The sequence below is a fragment of the Peromyscus leucopus genome, chromosome 11 (assembly GCF_004664715.2).
Source record: "Peromyscus leucopus breed LL Stock chromosome 11, UCI_PerLeu_2.1, whole genome shotgun sequence".
NCBI classification, from domain to species: Eukaryota; Metazoa; Chordata; class Mammalia; order Rodentia; family Cricetidae; genus Peromyscus; species Peromyscus leucopus.
The window spans coordinates 54,532,081-54,553,523 of NC_051072.1; the positions used below are offsets into that span (position 1 = coordinate 54,532,081).

Below are 21,443 nucleotides of genomic sequence, written 5' to 3' on the forward strand. Positions count from 1 at the left end.
CAGTTGCAGGTATGGGCTCCCAGACTGACAGCACACCCAGGACCTGGACAAGCTCAAGCCAGAAGTCATTCCAGTGTGAGAGGTGTATTAGTTATTTTCTATTGCTGTGATAAGACATTATGACCAAGGCAACTTACAGAAGGAAGAGTTTATTTGCAACTTACAGTTTTGGAGGGTTAGAGTCCATGACCTTCATGGTGGGGAGCATGGCGGCAGGCAGGCAGGCAGGCAGGCATGGTGCTGGAGCAGTAGCTGAGAGCGCACATCTTGATCTAAGCACAAGGAGTAGTGTGGGCTTTTGAAGCCTCAAAGCCTGCCCCCAGAGACACATCTCTGTTGTGGAATATTAGTTGAAGATGTGTTACATTCTTTTATGCTGTGGAATACTTGTTTAATGATGCAAGGATGTGTTGCATTCCTTTATGTTGCATTTGTTTAACTCTGTGAAGCTGTGTTACTGTGCCTGTCTAAAACACCTGATTGGTCTACTAAAGAGCTGAATGGTCAATAGCAAGGGAGAAGAGGGATGGGCAAGGCTGCCAGGCAGGGAGAATAAATAGAAGGAGGAAAAGAAGAGGAGGAAGGAGAAGAGGAGGAGAAGAGGATGCCAGGGGCCAGCCACCCAGCCACACAGCCAGACATAGAGTAAGAAGGAAAGAAATACAGAAATAGAGAAAGATAAAAGCCCAGAGACAAAGGTAGATGGGATGATTTAAGAAAAGCTGGCTAGAAACAAGCCAATCTAAGGCCCGACATTCATAAGTAAGAATAAGTCTCCATGTGTTTATTTGGGGGCTGGGTGTCAGGCCCCCAAAGAGCAAAGAGTTAAAAAAAATAAAACACACACATCTCCTCCAACAAGGTCTTACCTTCAAATCCTTCCCAAATAGTCCCACCAACTGGGACCAAACATTAAATATTTGAACCTACAGTGGCCATTCACACACGAACCACCACAGGAGGCAGGTGGTTATGAAACCTTACCCTTGCTGAGCATCTGTTGGCATTTGCTAGCTGATGAGAGAGGACAAGTTAACTTTCTTTAATGATGTGACCCTGGTAAGTTGACAACATCCCAGGGTGGACATCATTCCCAAGACTAGTTGGACTTGATGGAAGAAAAAAAAAAGAAAGAAAGGAAACTCACAGGTGTGGAAGGATGGAGAGAGTGGTGGCGGGAGGCATTTGGAGAGGGGAGGTGAATATTTTCAAAATACAATTAATAAAATATTTTTAAAAAGAATCTCTGAAAACAATCGTAAAATAATCTTAAGATTAATAAAAGCTATAGACACTAATGCATTAGAAGAGAGATAATTTGTAAACCCTAAAATATGTTTTAAATTTTTATATAATTTTGGTCTTGATCATGGTTTTCCATAAATGTTATTAAATACATATACCGTGGCTAAAGTAACTCAATCTCAGGCCTCACTCCATGTTGCTGTAATTGTTTTCATAAGATAACAATGGTTAATACTCAATAATCTCTACTTTGTGGTATTTTGGCTCCATTCATCTTTTTTTTGTTGTTGTTTGCATAACTTCTGCAATATTGATGTGTTTGTATTTTCAGACAACTTGAAGGTGGAAGTGTACTTCTACTGTAGAATAAATAGAATAAAATATTGCCCAGGAGAGAGAGAGGCATGTGGTATTTGAAGAGGAAACAAGACCAGGTTTTCACGGGGTGTCTGGAGTTTGGACCCTGAAGAATTAACTGCCTTTCTGGACATCTAAACCAGCAGAGAATCTGCTCAGCCTAGACTCAACAGCTGTACCACACATCAGTGTAATCTGCCTTGGCCGAGGTTGGGGGGAGTGTTCAGGGGGAGAGGGGGAGGACCCGCTGAAGTCTGAAACCACTAGGGATGGCCGCGAGTAGTGTGTACATTTGTGGGAACTGGAACTTATCCTTCAGCCTAGAGTCACGCAGGTTTGTTCTAGGTATGGTTTCTTTTTTTTTTTTTTTTTTTTTTTGGTTTTTCGAGACAGGGTTTCTCTGTGTAGCTTTGCGCCTTTCCTGGAGCTCACTTGGTAGCCCAGGTATGGTTTCTTTTGACAACTTTTATTTATTTATTTTTTAAGATTTGTTTATTTTTATTTTATGTGTGTGAGTGTTTTGCCTGCATGTAGGTCTGTGTACCATGTAGGTACTTTAGTGCCCATGGAGGCCAGATTCCCTAGAACTGGAGTCCAGGATAGTGATGAGCTACCATGTGGTGCTGGGAACAGGTCTCCTCCAAGTGGAGCAAATGCTTTTAACTGCTGGGCCAACTCTTCTGCCCTTTGTAAACTTTGAAAGTCATGTTATTAACAATACTTGGCCATTGCATGTACACGGGGTTTCTGGTTGAGTTATCAGACTTTGTTTAGCAGTCTACATTGCATTGTTCTTTCTGGAATGAGGTTGCTACAGAGCAAAATGGGGAACCTTCCTGCTGACTCAGAAAGAATTGTTTCTGAGAGATGGCTTTTTATTCAGTTATTTTCCTACAGGAAATCATGAGACTGGACCATGCCACAGGAAATATGTAGATCCAATTTCCTCCCGATGCACACTGAAGGAAGAAAGTCTCAAGTCAAAGTGTCCTGGATTGCTGTAGCCTACTATGAGCTGGGTGGTTAAAGTCTGCAGTGGGGTTCCTGGGGACAAAGGTGGAGAAATCTTTTCTGAAAGGAGTGGTAGAACTTTTATTAATTCCCAGAGAAAGAAACAGGGAAGGCTTGGGCTGGGGGGCAGAGGACTCCATTCTCAGTTTCTCTTCCGCTCTGTACAGGGCTGTGGAAGATCAGATGACCTTGGCCATCTGTGGCGTTGTAAAATCTAGAGAGGAGAATGTGTTCTAAGAAATTCTCTGTGCATGGCAAGAGCTGATTGGGTCCAGAGCAAACGTGTCCATTCCCACTTTATAGTTCTTCTTTTTATATGTTCCAGTGCCCCTGTAATATTTTTCATGCAGGAGACAGGCTACGGCTCAATGTCAAGCACATGCTTCACAAGTGTGTGCACTGGCTCTGTTTCCAGCCGCAAAAGTCAGGGCAGGGGACCCACAGAACAAGCTGGCTAGTGAGCGTCACTGGAGATGATGACTTTGAAGTTTGATTGAAACTCTGCCACATTGGATAAGTAGAAGAGTGATTAAGAATGATTCCTGCCTGACACAAACCTCAGACCTACCCATGCCCTGCCACCCCCAACATGAAAACATGCATATGCTCACATGTGTAACACACACACACATACACACACACACACACACACACACACACACACACACACACACACCCCTACATATATGAGAATTGAAGAAGAAAAAGTATTTTTCAAGTACTCAGTGAAGCAAATGTTATCTCTGTTGTGGGGAATGGGGGATGGAATGGGCCTGTGCTCACAGCTGGAACAGAGTAGGTGTGGTTTCCTGTCCCACCTCTTCCCCTGGGGTCAGGCTAGTGGGAGTTGTCACAAAGGTGAGTGGACACCGTGGCTGTGAGGAGAGCATCTGTCTGTATGCCTGTCAATAGCTGAAATACAGGTAGGCATTACTGCTGATGTAAAACAATTACCTCATAATAGTCCAGGAGACGAAACTGGTGAAGGGGTGGGATACATGGGTAGATTTGGGATATACACACACCACACACACACACACACACACACACACACACACACACACACACACACACATATATATGGAGTGACTATTGGCTTAACTATGTCCCGAGTGTGCTCCCCAGGGCTAACTATATTGAAATATTTGCCCCACCGTGAGGCAGTATGTGGGGAGTGGATGAAGTCCTGAGTGAATGTATTATTGACACAAGTACAATCGTGTGAAGCACCCAGTGTCTCAGACCCACAGGAATGGCAAAGCCTTCCCAGGTCAGGCTCAGGGAAATGGCAATGCCTTCCTCTGGTCCAAGTACAGAGGTTAGGAATGGTTGACCTTTCGCTAAAACCAGTGTATGCAGAAACTATCAACCACACCTTTCTCCCTGCCCCCCCCCCAAGTTGACAGCCTGAGACTTAACCCCTAGTGCCATGAGCTGTATCAAGAGGCATCAAATAAATGGAGTGAGATTCTGGATTGTGCTGCTGTGTCTCCATAGAGCACAAGCCTCCCCTGACCCCAGCTTTTCTGTCCATGTGTTTGTGTGTCTGTCCGTCTTCATTCCTTCGTCACCCCAGTCAGGTCACGTCTAAACTCAAGCTGTCTCAGAAGAGGGTAGAAATTCAGCCCAGCTTTGGGGCTTAGAGTTGGAGCCTCTGGGGGGTGGTTAGGGTAGCGCTCCTAACAGTTTTCTATCATTCAGGTCTCATTGACAAGATTGGAAGGACATGCTACCCATTAAGACATGTAGCCAAATATTTATACATTAAAACAAATATTTGGAGTTTCTTTTTCTATGGGACAAAGGTACAAATTCCTTCTGTTTCCAAGGAAAATTCTGCAGTATTTTCTAAGAGCTTTTAAAAATGTTTTAGTATGACAGGTTTCTTATGCTATTGAATAGTCCTAATCATGTGCCGATGGGGCGATTTGCTTTCTAAATAGCACTGTGAGAAACTTGAGTTGATTGGCAGAATTTTAGAGCTCTTCAAAGGCATTAAAAATACAAATGGAAATGGGCAGCCTAGGAGTGTGCACATACTAATTTCCTATGTGTGCATATCTACATATCCACATGTACACATATGTGTGTGTCTCTAACATCAACTTTGTCATTGAATGTTCATTTACCCTGTTATACATACACATATGTATATGTATACAGATCCTTTTTGATTGGTGGACTATGGTAGCTATGAACACAAGCATGATTGTTGCACACACAGCTACATTAATGAGCAAGAGTAGAGGTTGGCAAACTATGACTGACGGACCAGATTTGGCCACACTGTTTGCTCATGACTGATCTCACTTCTGACACTACCTGCAAGTTAGGGGTGATTCCCAAGAAATGAGGTTTGATAATTTGCTACATTTGTTTATTTATTTATGTATTTATTTTATTTTTTCAAGACAGGGTTTCTCTGTGTAGTTTTGGTGCCTGTCCTGGATCTCGCTCTGTAGACCAGGCTGGCCTTGAACTCACAGAGATCCCGCCTGCCTCTGCCTCCCGAGTGGCTGGGATTAAAGGCGTGTGCCACCGCCACCCAGCTTGCTACATTTTATTGAATTTCCTGACAGCTATTATGTTCTGGTTACTACTTATAACAGGGACATGCCATGGGTCTCTATCAGGCAAAAGAGGGGACAAACAGGGCAGTCTGGAAGGATTCTAACGATGAGCCTTCAGGATCTCTTCCCATGGAAAGACTGACCCACTGACCTGCTGCTCCAGTATGGGACCATACCCTTGGGGTATCACTACCCAGGGATATCACTTGAGTTTTGATGTCCAGAGTTTTACACTGGAGTTTCATCCTGTAGGCCCGATTTAGCAGCTGATTGATGGCCTGACTCGGTCCCTGTGTCAATCGATACCATGTGACACAGTCCTACCAAGCCAGCTAAACTGCATCATGCTTGACCTTTCCGGCTTGGCCAGCTCACACCTCAAGTAAAGACATTCCTGAAAGGTATGACAGGGATTGCCATTCTGAAGTGTTCTGAACCTGTTGAATCAAAAAAGACATACATTTCAAAGAACAATGCCAGGAAAATAGTAATGTTAATTCCTACACTTATCTTGAGTAGATGATTCTAGTGTCGAAAAGGATCAAGTGTACAAATGTACAAAGTCTCCTATACCTTTTTCTTTTAAATTTTTTTCTTTTTGTTTTTTGTTAAGTTTTGCTTAGCAAAAAAAGTAACTGCCAAGAACACCATTCTGTTTGTTGGTTGGTTGTTTTTTGGTTTTTTGTTTTTGTTTCATTTAAGACAAGCTCTTACTCTGTAGCCCTGGTTGGTTTCGAATTTGTAGTAATCCTGCCTCTGTCTCCTAGTGCTCAGATTACATGTGTGCCACCATGTCCAGCTCTAATCTCTGAAATTTAACATACCTGTTTCATACCATATGAAAGCATGGTTTACAGGCTAAGGCAGAAACTTCCTTGAGGCAGAGACAGAAGAGTGATTTATTCTAGATTTTTCAACTCAATGTCTGATAAAGAACTCTCTCTCTCTCTCTCTCTCTCTCTCTCTCTCTCTCTCTCTCTCTCTCACACACACACACACACACACACACACACACACACACACGCACGCACACCACACCTCTGCATGAGAATGTCTTTCAGCAGTGACTGTCAGTGACTCCTCTTATCCCGATTTTTCCCCCTTCAGTATTACACGTTTTTCATATTCCACACTTTCTACAAGTCCTAAAATATCGTTGAAATTATTATTGGTTTAATCACTTGGCTGTGTGCAGTTTTTGTATTTTTCCTCAAAAAATATTCTGCCTAGTTGGAGTAATACTCCAGACTGTCAGTCTGATATTTCTCAATTAATGAACCTGATAGCATGCTGCGGAGCCATCCATCTAATTGCTGTCTGTCGATTTTGTTGTAAAACATCTGCAGTTCATTACATAGGAATGAGATTTAATATTCAAGTCAAATAACTTTATAATTGCCCCTACCTTGACAAACACCAAGAAATATTCAATACTGTCTCGTGTGTGTGTGTGTGTGTGTGTGTGTGTGTGTGTGTGTGTGTGTGTGTGTGTGTTTCAAAAAGCTAAACTATTGTCTATTTATCTAGACAGGGTCTCTCTCTGTATGTTGCCCACGCTGACTTTGGACCGCCAGGCTCCAGGGAAGCTCTCGCTGATGCCTCTTCCAGAAGCACCACCACACCAGGCTTCATTTGCATGTTTAGCGAAATGAAGTTTCCAGAAAGCAACTGCAAGTGTTGTTGTTCCCTAGAGCGGGTGAGAGCAGCAGGTTTGGCGAGGGATGGGTCGTCACGAGGCAGAGCAGGGCAGCGTGCCTCTGGATGCTGATGACCACAGACTGCAAAGTGTGGTTTTCCTCTCAGCTCTGCCTCTTGGCTGATAGTCTGGATGCCCGTCTTCTCGGGCGGTAAGGCTCCTCTTTGGTGGTTGTCGGATTCCCACTCTCTTCTCTTACCTATCGTGGTCCCCACAGGAGCAGCCGTACCCCTTCCCTCTCCGGAGAGTGGCAGAGTTATCTGCTCGAAAGTGAAGGCTCTCTCCACCCCAGGCACAGCTCTCTGTTCTCAATTCCTCCCGGGGCCCCCGTGACCACAGCTCTTTTCTTTAGCTAACTTCCTCTCCGCTGCAGCTTTTCTCTCCCTGGGAATTTGGCTTGCGGTTTTGAGGGCCTGACTGGAAGCCATCCGGATGCGGATGCGATCACAAGGCACTAAGAGCTGCCCTCCCTCTTGGACCCCGGTGTGGCACACAAGAGCTAGCCTGAGCTTTCGGCCCCCCACTTTGACTGAACCTTTTCTATCAGCCACGTTGCCTGTGAGAGCAGCCAAAAGTTTCTTGTTTCTTGGTGGCTTCAAGTCTAGAACTCCCTTCGAGGCTGTCTGCATCTCCCGCGGTCCCTCCCATGATGCTGTTGGGCTCCCCTAAAGTGATGTTCTGGCACTACAGCTGCTCTGACTTCTTGAAAGCTGTCCGAGCTCTCAACTTCAGCTAATGTTCTGAGACGAGCTAGTTAGGAATTATCAAACTGAATTATTTTTTTGTGTTAACATCCGTCTTGAAGTCTCACGTCACTAAATCTCCACTGAGTTTATCTTTTAAAACTATTTGTGGAATAGATTACTTTTTAATCAGAAAACCTGTCTAATGCCCGTGTGAAAATGTGGTTAATTTCTCTGGAACCTCTGGATAAAATTTTGCCTCTTAATTTCTAATTGCTAATCTTCTGGGTGTGTTTTCTGGAGCAAGTTAGCAGCAAAGAAAGCAAGGGGAAGAGAAATTATTTCATGACTTTATTTTCTGTACAGAATTTATAAAAACTTCGAGAAACTTTTACTATAACTTTTATGTATTCTCTGAAGACATACTACTACGTGACAAAATTCAGAATACATGGTTAAAACTACAATTAGTCAGACAGGTCATAAAAAGAAATTAGAAAACCTGTCGGGTGAGTAGTAATCTTATGTGAAAGAAAATTTAATTTTAATACTGGGAAGAGGCCTCGCTGGGTAAAGTACTTGCTGCATGAACGTGAAGAGCTGAGGTTAGACTCCAAGTACTTGTTAAGAAGCTGGGCATTTGTGCATGCCTTGGGAGCCGAGTCAGACAGATCCCTGGAGTCTAAGAGCCGGACAGTTTAGCCAAACAGTGAGCCCCAGGCTCACTGAGAGACCCTATTTCAAAAAATGAAATAAATAAGATCGGGAGTGTGGTGGACCAGCCTCCACATTTATTTACCCCAGGGACTCTTGAGGAATGAGGGATAAGAGACTTAGGTAGAAATAAAGAGGGGAGAGAAACAGAGAGAAACACAGGATAGACTTGGATGGGCCTGGATCCTTATCCACCTGCCCAGAACTTTATTCCAAAGTCTATAACAATGCCAAGGGGTGGAGCAAAAGACCTCCCCCTTGCTAGTTACAGTCAAGTGTAGACCATCTCAGACACCCGGTACCCAGGCCCGTGGTCTAATCAACCTCTTATGCAGTCCTGCTGGGTACAGCCGCTAGGAAACCTAGTGGGCTCCAACAGGGGAGTGATTGTTTTTTGTTTTTGTTTTTGTTTTTTTTGTTTTGTTTTTTAATGTGGCACAAACTTAGACATAACTGGAAAGAGGGAATCTTAACTGAGAAAATGCCTCCATATGACTGCACTGCTCTGTAGGATAGTCTGTGGGGTATTTTCTTAATCAGTGATTGGTGTGTGAGGGCCCAGCTCATTCTGGATGGTGCCACTCCTGGGCAGGTAGTTGTGGGCTGTATAAGAAAGCAAACTGAGCAAAACATGAGGTGCAAGCCAGTAAACTTCCTGCTTCTGGGCTCCCATCTTGGGTTCCTGACTTCCCTAGATGATGTGCAAGCTGTAAGATGATAAACTCTTCACAAAGTTGCCTTTGGTCATCCTGCTTATCACAGTAGACACCCTAAGAAGGACCAGGCGCAATAGAGGAACATACCCAAAGTTGATCCCTGGACAGGCAGGCAGACAGATAGATACACACACATACACAAACACACACACACACACACACACACACACACACACACACACACTCAGAAACATACCCAAAGTCGATCCCTGGACAGGCAGGCAGATACACATACACACGCACACACACACACTCAGAAACATAACCAAAGTCAATTCCTGGACAGACAGACAGACAGACAGACACACACACACAAACATACCCAAAGTTGACTCCTAGACAGACAGACAGACAGACACACACACACACACACACACACACACACACACACACGCATACACACACACACACAGAAACATACCCAATGTCAATTCCTGGACAGACAGACAGACATGTAGCTGAAGGTTTCTCCAGTCCTGCCTGGCCCACGGTCAGGACAAATCTCTCTCACCTGCCAGTCCTGCAGCTGCTCAGACCCAACTGAGTAAACACACAGAGACTTATATTGCTTACAAACTGTATGGCCATGGCAGGCTTCTTGTTATCTAGTTCTTCTATCTTAAATTAATCCATTTCTATAAATCTATACCTTGCCACATGGCTCGTGGCTTACCAGCATCTTACATGTTGGTACTCATGGCAGCGTCTGGCAGTCTCTCCCTGCCTCAGCCTTCCTGTTCCCAGAATTCTCTTCTCTGCTTGTCTCATCTATACTTCCTGCCTGGCTACTGGCCAATCAGTGTTTTATTTATACAGAGCGATATCAACAGCACAGACACACACACACACACACACACACACACACACAGAAATATACCCAAAGTCGATCCCTAGACAGACAGACAGACAGACAAACACACACACACACACACACACACACACACACACACACACATACACTCAGAAACATATCCAAAGTCGATCTCTGGACAGACAGGCGCGCGCGTGCGCGCGCACACGCGGACACACACACACACACACACACACACACACAGAAACATACCCAAAATTGATCACTGAACAGACAGGCAGGCAGGCAGACAGACAGACAGAGAGGCAGGCAGACAGACAGACAGGCGCACGTGTGTGCGCGCGCACACACACAGAAACTTACCCAATGTCAATTCCTGGACAGACAGACATACACACACACATAGAAACATACCCAAAGTTGATCCCTAGACAGACAGACAGACAGACACACACACACACACACACACACACAAACACACAGAGAGAAACATACCCAAAATCGATTCCCAGACAGACAGACACACATACACACACAGAAACATACCCAAAATAGATTGCTGAACAGACAGACAGACAGGCAGACGCAGACACACACACACACACACACACACACACACAGAAACATACCCAATGTCAATTCCTGGACAGACAGACAGACAGACAGACAGACACACACACACACACACACACACACACAGAGCTGAGTGTACCCAGTAAAGCATACATACATGCATACATTCTCTCTATATATCTCTCTCTGTCTGTTTGTCTCTCTTTCTCTGTCACACACAGACAAACTTGCTCTAATTTTTAACTCTATGTGTTCATTTGTCCATGTGTCCATCCACCTGTCCAGGAATCACTTATTGTCTACCCTATGTGTGATGTTGTACCAGGTACTGAGAATGTGAACAGGGGACTAAAACCATGCCAAGAGGTAGGCAGAGTGGTGGGTTTTCCTGAGGCATGAATATAGGGAAATGGTAGCAGCTGGCCCAGGTACTGCTCATCCTTTGGTGAACCTGAGGCCATCCTGGGCTCCATGATACCTTCTCTCAAAATGAACAAACAGCCAAACAAACCATTAATGAGGAATGTAAGAACAAGCAGTACAAAATTCCACAGATGCAGCCTCCTTTTCTCAGAATTCTAAAAATAACCCAGCTTTACTTTGCTTTCCTGTCTTCCCATTTTCCCATTTCTAAAATGAAGCCAATAATACTCACCTCCTCAAAGCACATGGTTCTAGGAGAAAACGTCCTGTGAGGCCCCAGTTCCTGAGTGCTGACCACATTCCAAACAGTGAAGGAATGTTAGCTGTCTCTCGTCTCTCCTCCAGTGAGATAGGGAAGACAATGGCCATGCTAAAGAAGCACACTGATTTCTCTTTTTAAATTCTGAGCATTCATCAGTAGGGAGAACCTGAAAGTATCCATTTTTCCCCCTTAAAAAAGAATCAGATTTGGGAGTATATCTTTTGGGAAATCAGTAGATGAGTTCGGTTTCTTGATAATTTTCTGTCTTATGAAGTTCCCTGAAGAATTATACCTAATTCTCACTTTCAGAATTGTAAGCCACCCTTACTTTAAAGATTTTAAAAATGACATTGCAGTTATAGTAAGGAATATAAAGTATGATTATATAATTTCTAGTTTATTAAAAAAAAACAAAATGCAGTTTCTGAAGCTGAATAAAAATACTTAGATAAAAATGTCCATAATCCTCATTTCTGACTCTCTACATCTAAGTAAAATGGAGCATGCAATACAGTCTAAATACTGCAATGACTGGAATCCAAAGACTGTGACATGTATAAACCTTAAAATATGCTAAATATGACCATTAGTCAAATGACTCTTTAATATTTATGTGTAAGCATACGTGATGGCCATTCTTGGTTGTCAGCTTGACTACATCTGGAATTAATTAAAACCCAAGTAGCTGAGTATACCTGTGAGGGATTTTTTTTAAGTTAAATCATTTGGAAGGGGAAGATTCACTTTTAATCTGGTTCTTTTGAGGTGTGAAGATCCACCTTTAATCTGGGCCACACCTTCTGATGGCAGCCTACATAAAGAACAAGGAAGAAGGAAGCTTTCGCTCTTTGTCTGCTGGCTCTCGCTCTTGCTGGCAAGTCCATTCCTTCACTGGCATTAGAGCCGACCTCTTGGGGATTCTGGTATATACTGGAGACCAGTCGAGACACCCAGCCTCATGGACTGAACAACTACTGGATTTCTGGACCTTCTGTTGGTAAGCATCCATTGTTGGACTAGCTGACCACAGCCTGTAAGCCGGTCTAATAAGCGCTCCCACCCTACATATAGATGTTCTGTCCCTCTAGAGAAATTAATTAATTTCTTGACTAATACAGAATACACGCATGTATGTACACAGATGCCAATAACGTCTATTGTGCAAGACAGGGATATCGTCGCCATAAAACGTTTATGCAAACCAGTCTAGAAAATACAGTGAGCTCTGTGGTTGGTGCTACGGTGTAGATTCAGTGTCCCTCAAAGCTCACGTGTCGAAACCGTTCTCAATGTATTCACTTTGATAATGGAACATTAGGAGACAAAGAAGTCATGAGGGCAGATCTTAAGACTCTTCCTCTCTAATCTGTGAAAACAAAACAAAAGTGCAGCAAGAGGGCACCATCCCCAGAGCAGAGGGCTGCGGACATAGCTCTCTTGGTGTAGAATGCTTGTCCCACACGCCGGAAATCATGGACTCGATCCTCAGCATTGCGTAAACCTGGTGCAGTGATGGCATGTCTGTGGTCCCAGCTTTATGGAAGTGGAGGAAGGAAGATCAGAAGTTCAAGGTCACCCTTGTTTGTGTATTAGGTTTGAGGCTAGCCTGGGCTACCTGAGATCCTGGACCAAAAGATCAAAAATCAAAACAACGCAATCCCCAAACAAAACAAAATAGAAACATCTACAAAGCAGAATGAGACCTCAACAGAGTCTAAACTCACAAATTCCTTGATCTTAGACTTCTGGGCCTCTGGAATTGTGAGCAGGAAGTCCTGTTGTTTATAAATAACCTAACATGAGGTGTTTTGTTAGGACAGCTTGAGTGGACTGAGTGCTGTTTTTGTACTTATTGACCCATACCATGCTCGGAGTAGATGCCACATCATGAAGAAATCAGGGCAGCTGGGCCAGGAAGATCTCAGAAGACCAATAGGAAATAAAATTATTGGGTGATAGGGCCCAGACCCCATAGGCCCTTGCAAGACCCACTGCAAGGACGCTATCTCCCATATTTTTGTGTTTGTGTATGATGTGTATGCTGTGGCATAATCCTTCTGTACACTGTGAATATGTATTACTCTCATTGGTTAATAAATAACTGATTGGTCTATAGCTGGGCAGGAAGAGATTGGGCAGGAGAGCCAGACTAAGAGGATGCTGGGAAGAGGAAGGGCAGAGTCTGAAATCACGAACAGACACAGAGAGAAGCAAGATGGGCATGCCATAATGAGAAAAGCTACCAAGCCACATGACAAAACATAGATAAGACATATGAGTTAATTTAAAATGTAAGAGTTAGCTAGAAACAAGCTTGAGCTATTGATGGAGCATTTATAATCAATATTAAGCCTCTGTGTGGTTACTTGAGAGTGCTTGTAGGACAGAAACTTCTGCCTACATGTGTATGTTGTGTGTGTGTGTGTGTGTGTGTGTGTGTGTGTGTGTGTGTGTAGGAAGGGGTTGTACAATCTGTGGGTGCATGTGCATGAGGTCTGGGGTTGATGTTGGGAATCATCCTTTCTCTCTCTTCTATGGGGAGCAGATGAAGTCCTGAGTCAATGTGCATTTTTTGATATGAGCATATTGACAATGTGTGCAGAAAGTGTCAACCACAGTTTCCTCCTCCTGGATGACAACGGCCCAAGGCTGCTCCCCTGCAAAGATCCCTACCAAGATCAGCGAAGACCTGCTTCCTCCCTCAGTCATATATAATAAACCCGCTGAGTGTCTGGGCTGCTGGTGCATCTCCATCTGAACCCACAGCCCACCCATTACAGCCTTTCTCTAAGTATATCTGTCATTTCTTCATTTCCCATCACCCCAGTCAGGTCAGTCCCAAAGCTGCACAGGTTTAGGTGGCATTCCTACACTTTCACTAAAGCAGGATCTCTCAGTCAAACCCATAGCTTGCCAACACGGCTAGTTTTGCTAGCCAACTTGCTCTGGGGATCCCGGTCTTCTCATTCCAGGGCTGGACTGCTGAGCTTGCTGGGCAGTCTTGTGGGTTCTGGGGATGCAAACTCTGGTTCTCACTCTTGTACAAAAACCCATTTGAACTACCGAGCCATCTCTCCAGGCTAATCAGCCAGTGTTTGCTGTGATCTAGAGGGGGTCACAGTGGTTGAGTGACATGGCATAATCGAGATTTTACATGAAACCATTTGTCACTGTCTTGACAATAAGTGTTAGGGGGACAAGGGCAGAACCTGGACACTAGTTAAGAGGCTACTGCATTGAACAAAGTGAGAGAGATGGATATTTAGTGGCCATTATTACAAATAACTGAAAAAAATTAAAAGGAGGAAAACCAGTTTTGACTCAGAGTCTCAGTCCATGGTCTGCAGGTTTCATTGCTGAGGGTCTCTATGAAGCGGACCATCAGGGCATAGAGGATGCTTTGGAGTGACGTCATGTATTTCATGGTGTGTAAGAACCAGAGAGTGTGACAGACAAGAAGGGAGTGGCCTCCAGTGATCCACTTCTCCAGCTGGGTCACATGTTCCACAGTTTTATCAGCTCCCGATAGCCCTTTCAAAATCTGAATCCATCAACAAAATACCAATGAAGGAAGAGTGCCTCACAGTCCATTCATTTCCCCAAAGGCCCGTGGGTGAATGCTCCTTATAAGGACCAAGTCTTCTGTTGTTGAGCCACTTTAGAGGATACTTCATGGCCAAACCATAATAGGCGGTGACGGAGAGGAGAACAGACTGCCGAGTAGGAAGATGACTAGCTTGACCGAGAACACACAAACTAGAAGGCAGCTGTTTTGGTCTGTTTTCCACTGCTGTGAGAGAATGCCCAAGGTTATATAATTTGTAAAGAAAGGAGGTTCATTTAGTCCACAGGTCCAAGAGTGTGTCATTGGCTCTTCTTAACTCTGGCAAGAAATTAACCCAGCATTATTCTATATGGATTCATGTGCCTGTCAGGAGGGGACAGCATGACCTTGCCATTCAAAGCCCCATGCCAGTGGTGAGATGCTGTGGGGATGGAGGCAAGCCTTGCTTATGTGCTGTTGGCAGATTCCACACAGTCTTCAATTCCAAAATGCCTTTCATTCAGTCTAATTCATTTGACAAATAAAATAATTGTTTTGCCAGATACTGTAATGAGTACTGGGAATCAAAAAAAACCAGCAGCAATAATGAAATAAAGCATCAATCTATCAATGAGAAGCTTTCAGTTTGGAGCAGGGCCCACATGAGAAACAAATTTTACGTGTGACACCCACAAACACACAACTGGAACAAGTTTTGTGAACTTATGTTTATTGTAAAACATATGCTTAGATTTTTTTTTTTTTTGAAATGTGCTGGTATTGCCCCTTCAATGGCTTTTATGATCCTCTGTTGGGCTAGACTCCAAGACCTTGAGTTTGAAAAAAAAAAAAGAAGAAAAAAGAGAAGAGGAGAAAGAAGAAGAAGAGGAGGAGGAGGAAGAGGAAATCAGGATATGGGGAGGTAGAAGCACATAGGCAGGCATGAGGCTGGAAGCACAGATCGAGGCCACATCAGGAAGGCCTTTAAGAGCTGGGGGTGAACTTGTTACCTTGCTCATAGTCACCAAGACTGGGAAAGCTGTTGGGCAAGGACACAATCCTAATTAAGAACATTTGCAATGGGATAGCTACACAAAAGGCATTTCCATAATGGCAGCGAAGATGGAACTGTGGCTCTCTCCTCTGTCCTCCCTCTGTCCCTTCTTCCCTCTTTCTTCTCTCCCCTCCCTCCCATCTACCCACTCTTGGTAGCAGTGTGCCAGATGATGGAGACAGAGTGATGAAAACCCATGCCACTCCTGCTTTCAAGGGGCTGTGGTCCAGTGGGGGAGATACAAAATGAAGATATCATCTCTGGGCAGGGAAGTAAATATCCTGACAGAATTTTATGGAATTTGTTGGTGAAATAGAGAGTTAGATGAGGAAGCTTCCTGGAACACAGTAAGCACAGAGAAGGAGCCAGACGTAAGTAATGATAAATTCTATTCTTGACTACTGGTTGGCTTTTCTGTGTGAAAAAGGGAGACCAGACACTGCAGAATAATCCTCTGTACAATGTGAATATGTATTACTCTCATTAGTTAATAAGGAAGCTGATTGGGCGTATAGCAAGGCAGGATAAAGTTAGGTGGGGCAATCAAACTGAGTTTACTGGGATGAAGAAAGGTGGAGTCAGAGAGTCACTGACAGACACAGAGAGAGCAAGATGGGCATGCTGTACTGAGAAAAGGTACCAAGCCATGTGGCAAAGCATAGATAAGAAATATGGGTTAATTTAAATGTAAGAGTTAGCTAGTTAACAATCCTGAGCTGTGAGCCGAACATTTGTAATTAATATTGAGTCTCCAAGTTGGTTATTTGAGAAGCAGCCATGGCACAGGAAAACTCTGCCTACAAGCAAAGGATCTGTTAAAAAAAAAAAAGTTCAATTATGATGGCATACACCTTTAATCCTAGCACTCACGTGGCAGAGAGATCTCTCAGTTTGAAGCTAGCCTGGTCTACATAGGGATTTCCAGGTCAGCCAGGGCTATGTAGTGATATCTTATCTCAATAAATAAATAAATAAGTAAACAAACAAACAAATAAATAAGGAAGGAACTGGAAAGATGGCTCAGCTGTTAAGAGCACTTGCTGCTCTTGTAGAGGACCAGCTTGGTTCCCAATACCCACACGACAGCTTACAAACATCTCTAACTCCAGTTCCAGGGGACTCAACACTTTTTTCCTGGCCTCCCTGGGCCCCAAGCACAAATATGGTGCATATACACACACATGCCTAAAAATACTCATACGCACAAAACAAACAAACAAACAAATATACACTAGTTCCAAAGTCAAACAGAGCTGGTTTATATATGCTTTTCGAAATAATGCCACTCCAGTTCTACAGGCCTGGTAAAAGTTGGGAATAGGGGCCAGTGAGATGGCTCAGCAGGTAAATTTGCCTGTCACCAAGGCTGATAACCTGCATTTAATCCTTGGGACCCATATGGTGGGAAAAGAGGACCAATTCCCGAAGACTGTTCTTTGACCTCTACATGTATACATGTGCTTTGGTAGAACCAAGGCAGACTCTGGGGTGGCGGTGAGGGCAATGGGGGGTGATTGCATACCTTTGTGTGGAAAGGTAAAGGCAGGGGAGAGACTGTCACTCTGAGGAAATTTCTGAAAGGCAGATCTTTCAGCAGCTCAAGGAGAAAAAAAATGCAAATAGGGCCCAAGAAGAGAAATGAGTACCGGTCCATTTGTTCTGAGTGGGTACTCTCAGTGATGCCCTCCTTTAAAAAAAAAATCATGACATTTATTTCTTTATTGTGTGTATGCTAGTTAGTGTGTGTGTGTGTGTGTGTGTGTGTGTGTGTGTGTGTGTAGTGATTTTATTTTGTTTTATTATTCTCATTCTCTCTCTGTCTCTCTCATGCCATCATCTCTCATGATGGGCAATCATATGTCAAAGAACAACCTTGAGGAGTTGGTTCTCTTCTCCCACCTTTCTGTGGGTTCTAGGGACTGGACTCAGGGTGCCAGGCTTGTGTGGCAAGTACCTTTATCTGCCCAGCCATCTCGCTGGCTACTCTTCTATCTGGGAAACTGTGTTATCCACAGTATCTAGAACACAGCTTGCCTCTTAGTAGTGTTCAAGAAATACTTGTTAAACGGGGTGTGGTGGTGCCAACCAGTCGTCCTAGCACTTGGGAGGTGGATGAAGCAGCTCAGGAGTTCAAGGACGTTCTTGGTTATATCATGAGACCAAACTGGGCCACAGGAAACTCAGGCCACTCCCTCCCCCCAAAAGAAAGGAAGAATTGTTGACTGGTGGTCAATTAAGTCTTGGGAACTCAGATGGGGAAGGCAAACTGCTACGATCAAGGTCACAAATGGCTGATGTATGGAAGAGCTGAGACCTGAAACCAATTTTGACTCTTCATTTTTTAGCCTACCCAATTTAGGAGGCAGATCCTAGAAAAAGAAGTCTGTTTCCTGTTCCCCAATTCCTCCATCACCAAAATTACTAAATTTCATCACTAAATTACTACACTTGTCTAGATTCATTTCCTTCATCGGCCATGAGAAAGGCTAAGGGTCTTCCCATGTCCTAGAACTCCAGTTTCACAACAACTAATGAATGAACAAGGTCCCTCCCAGCCCACAGGCTTGACTGTCCTAGCATGCCTGCTCTTGAAGCGTTCAGCACATCAGCATTGTCAGGATCACCTGGGTGGGGGAAGCTAGAAATACGCTGAGTCTTGCAGTTTTAAGAACTAATGCTCCAGATACATAGTTGAGTCTTGCCGTTTTAAGAACTAATGCTCTAGAATCACAGTTGATTTGGAGGGCTTCCATTAGGCTTGCTTCTGAGGTCCTCCCCCTCTATCATGACAGTGCATATAAAAAGTGATAATATTTCTGTGTCTTGGTGAAGAAAACCTAGGCTGTCTCCTTGACAATATACATCTTGCTTAGAAACCCTCCACGTGTATCAGTGAGGAGAACAAGCTGGAGGAAAATATGGCTAATACCCTGATTCTACACTGTCAAGACAGCACGAGATCTATGTGTTTGCAGGGTTGTGTGACAGGGATAGCATCTGAATATAGATAATACTATTATAAGAATATTGACCCTGTCTCGTAAAAAAAAAAAAAAAAAAAAGAAAAGAAAATTGAGAATACAAGGTTGCTAAAAGAAGATATACATTTTTCTTTAAAAACTAAAAACAAGGAGCTGGAGAGATGGTTCAGCAGTTAAGAGCACTGACTGCTCTTCCAGAGGACCCAGGTTCAATTCCCAGCACCCACATGGCAGCTCACAACTGTCTATAACTCCAGTTCCAGGGTATCTGACACCTTCACACAGACATACATGCGGGCCAAACACCACTGCACATAACAAAATAAATTAATTAGAATAAATAATTTTTAAAAAGTGAAAAAAAAAAAACCAAGCCCAATCCATGTGTTAGTTTGTTTTATTTATCAGTCTGACATAACACTTTTTTTTTTTTTTTTTTTTTTTTTTTTTTTTTTTTTGGTTTTTCGAGACAGGGTTTCTCTGTGTAGCTTTGCGCCTTTCCTGGAACTCACTTGGTAGCCCAGGCTGGCCTCGAACTCACAGAGATCCGCCTGGCTCTGCCTCCCGAGTGCTGGGATTAAAGGCGTATGCCACCACTGCCCGGCCGACATAACACTTGTTAGGAGAGGCTACGGGATTGTCTAGATTAGTTCAGCCCATAGGCATGCTGGGCAGGAGTGGCTTGGTTATGTATTGATGTGGGAAGACACAGCCCATACTGGACATTTGGGTCACTCACTGCTTCAAGTTCCCGGAAATAACAGACTACAACTTGAAAATTCGAGCCAAATAAAACCCCTTTCCCTTAAGATGGCTTTTGCCAGGGTATTTTTATCACAGTACTAGGAAACAAAATTATAACCTCCCATAATTACATTATTAACCTTCTCTTAGGCATCTCTATACAATAACATGTTTATATAAAGGCATATTAAATTTTTTACAATGCAGATGCTGGGCCCCTACCTGAGAACTCTTAAAGTAAAACCCTGGGGTTGGGAGCCGTGCCGACGTGGGTGACTGCCTAGATATTCCAAGGACTGGAGCAGTGAAATCTTAGACTTTTGTACAGAGTGCATCTTTAGCTAAAAAGAGAGCACAGTTGGAAATTTCCACCCTGCAGTGCACGCTCAGCTGATCCTTATTGCCTTGGAATATGGAAGATAAGTATAATAGATACTGAGTTCAGGAGAGGCAAGGCAAGCCACAGAGCAGGGGTCTTGCTGTTTACACACATCCAGCCAGTATTTATTTGCTTGGCTCTGAAGACATGCAGGACACGTTTTACACGGCATTTCATGTTTATTCTTTAGCCTCTAACACAGCAGCACAATGTAACTATCAAAATTGAGCTTGGATTTCAACAGGTGTTGACACTGAGTCAGAAACCAGGTACAGGGCAGCTGCTGAGGATCTGATTGTGAGCCGAACAGATTGTGTCCCCCCCCTCCCCCAATCTAGAGTCTTCCCACCTTGTGGGGATCACTGTTGGGTGCCTGCTTCCTAATTAGTTGGTGCTGTTAGTTGTCTGGGTGGAAGCAGCTGCTTTGCCATCCCAACCTGGGTTCTACCAGATTACAGCAAGGTGTGAGTGTGTGTGTGTGTGTGATTCTTTCACATCGAAGAAAAGTTATTATTGCCGAGGTGACTTTGTATAGTGCAAGGCCCTCAAAAAGCTACGGATAATTAAATCTAGGTTCTCCCAGTTCTTAGGCCCCCCACTTAAAAAAAAAAATCTGGGTTTTCACAGCTTCATCCAAGCGCCGTTCCGTGAAGAATGGAAGGAAGGTTAGAGTTGGGAAAGCCATGCCTTCTCAACAAGTTCCGGGGTGGCGCCAAGAGCAATGACTGATAGAATGTGTCCGTCATTTACAAGAACCGTTTTTTCGACAGTCATTCCCGGCACTGGGAAGAAAACAGGCAAAAGCCAAGAGGTGTGTATTCTGCAGTCCAAATGCCTGAAAATAAAAGTCAACAATTTCTCTTCCACTATCATTAACTTGAGGGCCTTGATCGCTTGACTCCGCCACCTGCTCCGCCTCCCCACGCCCCCAGCGATTACGAGTGGGGAGGGAGGATGGAGGCAAGGGGCTGGGCCCGGCACTGAATCTTGCCTTTTCTTGGAGCCAGTCCGGATCCTCAGCGCGAAGCCGCTCTCCGTGGCTTCGCAGTAACCCAGGACTGGAGGGACTGGCTGGGCTTCCCAGGTGGGGGCCGGGGTGTTTTCAATTGCTTTAGGACCCCCCCCCTCCGCTCTTGGGGGGGCTGTCCTCTTTGGCACCTGGAGCGGATGTTTCTCCACCTCTGCAACTCGCTCTCCAGGTGTTGCCTCCCCCCTAGCCCCCCGTTGCCACGTGCGACCCGCGCGCACCATCCTCCCTCCACCGAGCACCTCCCCTTCCCCTAGCCGCGCTAGGTGGGTCCCGGGGACCGCGGGCCTGGAACCTGCCCTCCGCCTGCGCTCGCCCTTCGGTCGGAGGCAGAGCCCGGAGCGCCGATCCAGGCGGGAAGGGACGGCCGGATGGCTGGGCGCCGCGGGCCGCCGCCGCACCGGGCATGCTCAGTGGCACGGCCGGCGAGGTGGCCCGCGAGCTGCACCCGGATCTGCGCGGCGCGGCGGCGGCGGCGGCGGCGACGTGAGCGCGCAGGGGGGCGGCGGCCTCGCCTCGTCTGTGTCTCGGCGCCGGGCTCGGGTGGGTGACGCGCAGTGCCGGGGCGATGTCGGATTTTGACAGCAACCCGTTTGCCGATCCAGATCTCAACAATCCGTTCAAGGTGAGCGCCGGGCCGCGGCCCTAAGCCC

General features: G+C 44.8%; 1 protein-coding gene across 2 annotated transcripts in view; it reads left to right on the forward strand.

Moving 5' to 3' along the window:
• Positions 1–20,828: 20,828 nt before the first annotated feature.
• Positions 20,829–21,443, forward strand: part of Scamp1 (secretory carrier membrane protein 1) — a 93,705-nt gene continuing 93,090 nt past the window's right edge. Inside the window, exon 1 of one of the 2 annotated variants that reach the window (XM_028871653.2) lies at positions 20,829–20,847. Coding sequence is in view for 1 of the 2 variants with exons in the window: in XM_028871652.2 (XP_028727485.1) it covers positions 21,359–21,415 (57 nt within the window). In the remaining variant the exon portion in view is untranslated. Of the gene's footprint in view, positions 20,848–21,264; positions 21,416–21,443 lie in introns of those variants that run through there. The other variant, XM_028871652.2, reaches the window with a different exon arrangement.